The sequence below is a fragment of the Camelina sativa genome, chromosome 13 (assembly GCF_000633955.1).
Source record: "Camelina sativa cultivar DH55 chromosome 13, Cs, whole genome shotgun sequence".
NCBI lineage: Eukaryota > Viridiplantae > Streptophyta > Magnoliopsida > Brassicales > Brassicaceae > Camelina > Camelina sativa.
In genome coordinates this window covers 9,406,062-9,413,315 of record NC_025697.1, presented here as the reverse complement: position 1 = coordinate 9,413,315, position 7,254 = coordinate 9,406,062, and the positions used below count along the sequence as shown (strand labels likewise).

The 7,254-nt window shown below is 39.3% G+C and overlaps 4 protein-coding genes across 4 annotated transcripts in view; 2 read left to right on the top strand and 2 right to left on the bottom strand.

Moving 5' to 3' along the window:
- The window catches only part of LOC104738075 (beta-glucosidase BoGH3B-like), a 5,598-nt gene extending 3,907 nt beyond the window's left edge, over positions 1–1,691 (top strand). The window contains exons 7-11 of the mRNA XM_019234532.1: positions 4–156; positions 237–341; positions 427–609; positions 694–898; positions 1,041–1,691. Of these exons, the coding sequence (XP_019090077.1) occupies positions 4–156; positions 237–341; positions 427–609; positions 694–898; positions 1,041–1,525 (1,131 nt within the window). The 3' untranslated portion in view covers positions 1,526–1,691. The remainder of the gene's footprint in view (positions 1–3; positions 157–236; positions 342–426; positions 610–693; positions 899–1,040) is intronic.
- LOC104736174 (beta-glucosidase BoGH3B-like) lies at positions 2,319–4,900 on the top strand. The gene is made up of 9 exons (XM_019234531.1): positions 2,319–2,645; positions 2,717–2,921; positions 3,005–3,095; positions 3,161–3,303; positions 3,382–3,625; positions 3,710–3,814; positions 3,894–4,029; positions 4,467–4,522; positions 4,598–4,900. The coding sequence occupies exons 1-9, from the start codon at positions 2,414–2,416 to the stop codon at positions 4,898–4,900; spliced, it is 1,515 nt and encodes a 504-aa protein (XP_019090076.1). The 5' UTR covers positions 2,319–2,413.
- On the bottom strand, positions 6,078–6,787 carry LOC104736173. Its single transcript, XM_010456107.2, has 2 exons — positions 6,401–6,787; positions 6,078–6,285 (listed from the first exon to the last, which is right to left on the bottom strand). The coding sequence occupies exons 1-2, from the start codon at positions 6,748–6,750 to the stop codon at positions 6,171–6,173; spliced, it is 465 nt and encodes a 154-aa protein (XP_010454409.1). The 5' UTR covers positions 6,751–6,787; the 3' UTR covers positions 6,078–6,170.
- LOC104736172 (serine/threonine-protein kinase TOUSLED) overlaps positions 6,844–7,254 on the bottom strand; it is a 4,837-nt gene continuing 4,426 nt past the window's right edge. The window contains exon 13 of the mRNA XM_010456106.2: positions 6,844–7,197. Coding sequence (XP_010454408.1) covers positions 7,102–7,197 — 96 coding nt within the window. The 3' untranslated portion in view covers positions 6,844–7,101. The remainder of the gene's footprint in view (positions 7,198–7,254) is intronic.

Here is a 7,254-nt window from a genome sequence, read left to right as displayed (position 1 = left end):
AAGGGGCTGTTCGGAATTCACATGCCTGCATATTACAACGCTGTGAACAAGGGTGTTGCAACAATCATGGTGTCTTACTCTGCCTGGAACGGTTTGAGAATGCATGCCAACAAGGAACTTGTCACGGGCTTCCTCAAGAACAAGTTGAAGTTCAGAGTAAGAAATAATGATACTTGTGGATGCATTTGATCTTTCTATACATTGGTCCTAAACCCCTTCTTTCTCTTTTGCTGCAGGGTTTTGTCATCTCGGATTGGCAGGGGATTGATAGGATCACGACTCCTCCGCATCTTAACTATTCTTACTCTGTTTACGCGGGAATCAGCGCTGGAATTGACATGGTAGGTCTCAAAAGTGACTCTACCTTAAATATCTTTGGTATGCGCTCCATGGTTATTTAATTGTTGTATGTCTCTTTAATTGCAGATTATGGTGCCGTACAACTACACTGAGTTCATAGACGAAATTAACAGTCAGATACAGAAAAAGCTTATTCCGATAAGCAGGATCGATGACGCTGTGAAGAGAATCTTAAGGGTCAAATTCACAATGGGACTCTTTGAGGAACCACTGGCTGATCTCAGCTTTGCCAACCAGCTTGGTAGTAAGGTCTGTTATGTTTGACCTATGTTAAGCTACTGTACCAATCATTACAAAATCATCAGTATGAAACTGAATAAAACACTTGAACAGGAACACAGGGAACTAGCTCGTGAAGCCGTGAGGAAATCTCTAGTGCTGCTCAAGAATGGTAAGAAAGGGGCTAAACCGCTGCTTCCTCTGCCTAAGAAAACAGGGAAAATCCTTGTTGCGGGAACACATGCTGATAACTTGGGATATCAATGTGGTGGTTGGACTATCACCTGGCAAGGACTTAAAGGCAACGACCACACTGTTGGTATGTTTACTCAAAAACTTCCGTTTCACCTTTTTTGGCTCGATTGCAACAACATCATTAGCTAGGTCTGCCCACCCATAGTACGAGTACGAGCTAATACCATAGATGTATACATTCTTGACTTTGGTTTAATTACTTACAGGTACAACGATCCTTGCTGCTGTTAAGAGCACAGTGGCTCCAACTACACAAGTCGTCTACAGTGAAAATCCTGATGCGAACTTCGTCAAGTCCGGTAAATTTGACTATGCCATTGTGGTTGTTGGCGAGCCACCTTATGCTGAAATGTTTGGGGACAGCACGAACCTGACCATAAGTGATCCTGGTCCAAGCACAATCGGGAACGTGTGTGGATCCATGAAGTGTGTCGTGGTTGTGGTCTCTGGCCGTCCCGTGGTGATTCAGCCTTATGTTTCGACCATAGATGCCCTTGTGGCGGCTTGGCTTCCGGGAACAGAAGGTCAAGGAGTGGCTGATGCTCTCTTTGGTGATTATGGGTTCACTGGAAAGTTGGCTAGGACATGGTTTAAGTCAGTGAAGCAGCTACCGATGAATGTTGGCGATCTGCATTACGACCCGTTGTACCCCTTCGGTTTCGGCTTGACCACAAAACCATACAAAATGTAGACTCATTTGTAGTTATTCAGCAAGGAAGAGAAAAAATATTGAGGGACACGAGAAAAATAATTTCGATGAACAATTTTGTGGGTTTGTAAAGCTCATATTAAAGTTGAACTTTGAGATTGTCTGTCTACAAAGCTAGTGTGTTATAAGAATCGATCAATTCGGTCCAGCTTTTGTTGTTTGCCCTTATGAATCTTACCACTTAATGAGATAGTCAACACTTGGGTAATGGATATGGATATGTCTTAAACCCAAGGTGTGAGACAATGCCACATGCAGGGGCGTGTCCAGACATATGCAGGCGTGTATTTGACTATTTGCAAAGGGACAATGACAAATTTAACAGAAAGAAGAAGAATAAAAGACTTGCAAGAAAATTTTTCATCTAAAAGAGATGAAACTTTTGAAGTGTAAGTAAGTCCAACTTATTTTAAAAACAAACATACTTCAACGAAAACAACTCAACAAGTAAATATGTATTTGGACAATATATATAAAATTTTTTGTTACTTTCTTTAGCTATTTGAATGAAATTAGTCACTAAGATTTTATTTTATTATATTTATTTGAAAAGGGAGAGAATCTCTGAATCTGATTTGCTTTTTTGATGTTTCTAGTCACGGAATGGTATCACACGTCTCTTCATAAACTCACAAGCATAACAAGTTAACAACCCAAGTACAAGGCATATAGACAAAACCTCAACCTCAGAACGTTCCTGTCTCAGTCGAAACAACAACAAAAAATCTCAACCTCTTATTGTTGCTTGTCTCACTCGAAATATTGTAATATTCATCGTTGTTGTCGTCATTATATCGCTTGATCGTCTTCTCCTTCTCAACTGGTTAATCAAGTCATCTGCAGGTGTCGAGAGTGTAATAGAGGTATAAGATGGGGAGTTTGAGTTACTTGCTACAGACGTTAGGACTTCTGCTACTCTGTTGTGCCGTGGCAGCTAATAAAGTACCACTCACGAACGCCAAGTATAAGAACCCAAAAGAGCCATTGGGGGTCAGGATCAAGAACCTAATGAGCCGTATGACACTTGAAGAGAAAATCGGGCAGATGATTCAGGTGAAACGAGCCAATGCCACAGCCGAAGTCATTAAAAAGTACTTCATTGGTATGACTCTGGACCGTCGCAACGTTATAAAAACTTACACGAATACTCAACTGTCTCAATCATGTTTGTAGGAAGTGTGTTTAGTGGGGGAGGGAGTGTGCCGAAGCCAAATGCCAGTCCTGAAGCTTGGGTGGACATGGTGAATGAGATCCAAAAGAAAGCGCTTTCGACTCGCTTAGGGATTCCCATAATTTACGGGATCGATGCTGTTCATGGTCACAACAACGTGTACAACGCCACCATTTTCCCGCATAACATAGGCCTCGGAGTCACCAGGCAAGTTCTTATAGAGAATCCCATTCCAAATGAATAGATAAGACCCAAAAGGTTGTTTCTTTACTGTTGCATTCATCTGTTAGGGACCCTGGCCTTGTGAAGAGAATTGGTGAAGCAACTGCGCTTGAAGTTAGAGCAACAGGAATCCAATATGTCTTTGCTCCATGTATTGCGGTAAGTAAAATCTGATCTAAAACAACAGCAGAAACATAGTTGTTGTAATTAATCACTTTGAGCAGGTGTGTAGGGACCCTAGATGGGGAAGATGCTATGAGAGCTATAGTGAGGATCACAGAATAGTTCAACAGATGACTGAGATCATACCCGGTTTGCAAGGTGACCTTCCTACCAATCAAAAGGGTGTTCCTTTCGTCGCTGGAAAGTAAGTATATATACTTTAATGGATATCTAGAGAAGCAAAAATTGATGGAGTCAAATAGATAACTGGGAAAACTTACAGGACCAAAGTCGCAGCCTGTGCTAAACACTTTGTTGGAGATGGAGGTACATTGAGAGGTATGAACGCAAACAACACGGTTACTAGCTCAAATGGTTTGTTCGGCATTCACATGCCGGCTTATTATGATGCGGTAAACAAGGGAGTTGCAACAGTTATGGTTTCCTACTCGTCCTTGAACGGGTTGAAAATGCATGCCAATAAGAAACTTATCACGGGTTTCCTCAAGAACAAGCTCAAGTTCAGGGTAACTTATTAGTTTCATCATAAAAAAAAAAATCTATCTTAAGCAAAGCAGAAAAATGAGAAAGATTTTAAATTCTCTTTGCAGGGCATTGTCATCTCGGATTATCTAGGTGTTGATCAGATCACCACACCTCTTGGTGCTAACTATTCACACTCGATTAATGCTGCAATCACTGCTGGACTCGATATGGTCAGTCTCGAAAATGGTTCTTAAGTATTAAAGATATTAAAAATACTTGATGTGATGTGACTAAAACCATCCAATGCAGATCATGGGTTCATCAAACTTGACCGAGTTAATCGACGAACTAACAAGTCAGGTGAAGCGAAAACTCATCCCGATGAGCAGAATCGACGATGCAGTGAAGAGAATCTTGAGAGTCAAATTCACAATGGGGCTTGTTGGTGCGGAATTTAGCACCCCAACATACCGATCTAAACCAGAAAGATAATTCAATTGCTTAACCGGGAATCCGGTTAGGATTCTTTTAATAGTTACATCAGGTCTGTTCGGAAGGAGGCGGTCCAGCCCAAAGAATAGCCGACTTCCCGATTCGTCAAGCGGCCAATGTGAAGTAAAGGAGCAACTTTCCTTAGTTCAGTTCGACCTGGAAGGAAAGTGAATAGTATTTTGTAATACTAGAGAAAGTATAAAAGGGGAGGAAACTCCATCATTGTAATCATCCAGCAATTAATAGAATCACCTAGTTCTTCTTTGTTTTTGAGAGAAAACTCTAAATCCTCTTTTAATTTTAAGCTTAGATCGAATTTCTTGAGAGATTACTTCCTTGAATTTGTTTCTCTCACTAAACAAATTCATTGTGGAAACCTAGTTTCTACAGGGCTCTTTGAAGATCCTATGGCTGATCATAGCTTGACCAGCCAGCTTGGTAGCAAGGTATGTAATGTAAGATAACAAAACACCAATTTTGAAACTAGAGAACCCAAACTTAACATTGAACAAACTCAACAGGAACACAGAGAACTGGCAAGGGAAGCAGTAAGGAAATCTCTGGTGCTGTTGAAGAATGGTGAAAATGCAGATAAGCCATTGCTTCCTCTGCCAAAGAAGACCAAAAAGATCCTTGTTGCAGGAACACACGCTGATAACTTGGGATACCAATGTGGAGGCTGGACAATCTCATGGCAAGGCCTCAGTGGCAACAACCTCACCATTGGTAAACACATACATACTTGTCCTCACTCCATATTAGGGTTTCTCAAATTCACCAATAGTGACTCAAGATTCACTCTCATAGGCATTTGTTACTTGTGAAGAACATTTTACCAATCAGAAATTGAATTCGCAGGAACAACGATCTTTTATTTGGACGTTTAATATATCATGTTATTTTATTGAAAGAAAAATACCTTGTTTATTTAATTTTATCATAAAAAACCTTGGTTTATATAACGGTTGGTGAATTCGTATAAACGAGTTAACAACCATCAATGGACGTTACCAAATTTTAACGATGTTAAATCTTAGCGTCCACATGTTTTATAGTATATATACCATTTAGTTTAAAAATTAATGATTTTATTACGGTGGTCTGTTGGTGATGGGTGAACACTGATTAATCCTCAAACCCAGGTTCAAATCCCATAAAACACGGTTATTTTTTTAATTTTTATATTTTTTTAAATTTATATTTTTTTAAACCAGACCACATCTTCTCCGCCGTTGGCCGACATTTGCATCTCCCGTCCCACAGCCTCTCCGCCGCCATTTCTTCTTCCTGAGAGATGGTGAACAAGCATCACGAATAATCGAATTCAAGTAAGAATTAGTCTTCGAACGGGTTCTTCTAGCAACATAAGTAGTCATATCCATGGCTAAAGAAGAGAAGAGAGAAATTGAAAACCCTAGAAGAGTGGATTTGGTGAAGGAGGTAGAAAATTGAAGAAGCTAGAAGAGTGGATTTGGTGAAGGAGGAAGAAGATTGAAGAAGCTAGAAGAGTGTATTTGGTAAAGGAGGAAGAAGACTGAAGAAGCTCATGATGGGTTCTTGACCAATGTTGGAGAATATGTGGTCAGGGCTGGCAGCGCTAGGGTTTTCTGCGAAGAAGGAAGGAAAGTTAAAAAATAAAAAGTTTTAGAAAATTGGCGTATGGTGGGTGTTGATCCCGGGTTACGTGAAGAAATTAAATGTTACTTGCACCAGCATACCACAACAATATATATTGAAAATAATTCAAAGCCATTAATATATAAAAGAATAAAACGACGAAGGTTAGAATTTCACTCCGTCAAAAATTTTGTAACGTCCGTTGACGGGTGTTAACTCGTTTATACGAATTCACCAACAATTATATAAACCAAAGTTTTTTATGACAAAATTAAATAAACTAAATATTTTTCTTCCAATAAAATAACACGAGGTATTAAACGTTCAAATAAAAAATAGATGGCAGTTTTTTAGGCTTTTTTCCTTTAAAAATGATGATATTTTCTTTATTAAAAAAATAAACTTTTCCTTACACAATATCAATATTTGAAAGATTTTAGATTTTATCAATATTGTTGTATATATGAATCTATGATCTCAATCAGAAGCTTCTTCGTCAAGCTCCAAAGCTTTGAAATATTTACCATCTAAAAGATACGTTCCAATGGAGAGTCGAACTGCCCACAAGTCCTTTGGTTTTCTTGACACGATTCTGCAATAACCATATCAAAAAAAAAGTTACATGATGAGTTCAGAGTCTGAGTGTTGTCCAAAAATTTACTAGGTTGTAAAAACAAATAAGGAATTTGGATGAAGAAGAAGAAGACCTTCCAACATCGCCAGGCTTGACCAAGCCAGAGTTAGCTCTAAGACAAGGCATTGAAGCGGCTGTTTTTATAACTTTGGGGGCTTCTACGATGATGATTGGTGATCCCACTTGGAGCTTCGATTTTGGTCGTGGAGGCTCGTTTGCGGTTTCACAGCATCTCACAATGACTCTTGGCGTGAAAGATCCACTGTACCATACCCCGGATTGCATCTTGGGAAATCTAGTTGAAGAAGCAACGGAGCAAGCCATGGAACAAGCAAGTGTGAGTTTTTTCTTGTGGGTACGAGTGGATAAGTAGACTTCTTTTGTCTTGTAGTAATTGCTTGCAAGCCAGTGGTCACCAATCATCGGTTTTGCCTTGGTTTAATCTTCGGTTTATTTTAATTCCATCGATTGATCATATTTGTATCTGGTCTAAAATTTAACCTGAGGAGCAGACAGTATAATGAACAAGAACCTGTTTCCAACTTTTTCAGCTCATGTTCTTCTATTCAAAAACATGAAGAACATACATAATATGTTACATAACAAAAGGAAGCCAGACGAATTATATTCACCCGAAATTAATATTGTTCAAGGGGCCGGGAGATTAATTATCTAGACAAACAAAACAAAAAAAACTTTATAATCTATACCAAAAAATATTTCTACGATCTGGTCCTTTGGTATCTCTGGCTTGTTTGTGAAGGCTACACACTCTCATTTCTTAGAGTAGGAGAGATATGGATCCTGTGCCATTGTTAGAACATCAGGCCTCTCTGCTTGGTTATATGTTAGACACCGTCGGATCAAATCCTGCAATAAATGCAACAGTGAGAACATGGAGATGGAGATACAGTTTCATGACCATTT

Coding starts and splice junctions, on each gene's coding strand:
- LOC104736174 (XM_019234531.1), top strand. CDS start 2,414: ATGGGGAGTTTGAGTTACTTGCTACAGACGTTAGGACTTCTGCTACTC. Junction 2,646..2,716: donor CATTAAAAAGTACTTCATTG/GTATGACTCTGG, acceptor TCATGTTTGTAG/GAAGTGTGTTTAGTGGGGGA. Junction 3,304..3,381: donor GTTCCTTTCGTCGCTGGAAA/GTAAGTATATAT, acceptor GAAAACTTACAG/GACCAAAGTCGCAGCCTGTG.
- LOC104736173 (XM_010456107.2), bottom strand. CDS start 6,750: ATGATTGGTGACCACTGGCTTGCAAGCAATTACTACAAGACAAAAGAA. Junction 6,286..6,400: donor AAGCCTGGCGATGTTGGAAG/GTCTTCTTCTTC, acceptor TGGTTATTGCAG/AATCGTGTCAAGAAAACCAA.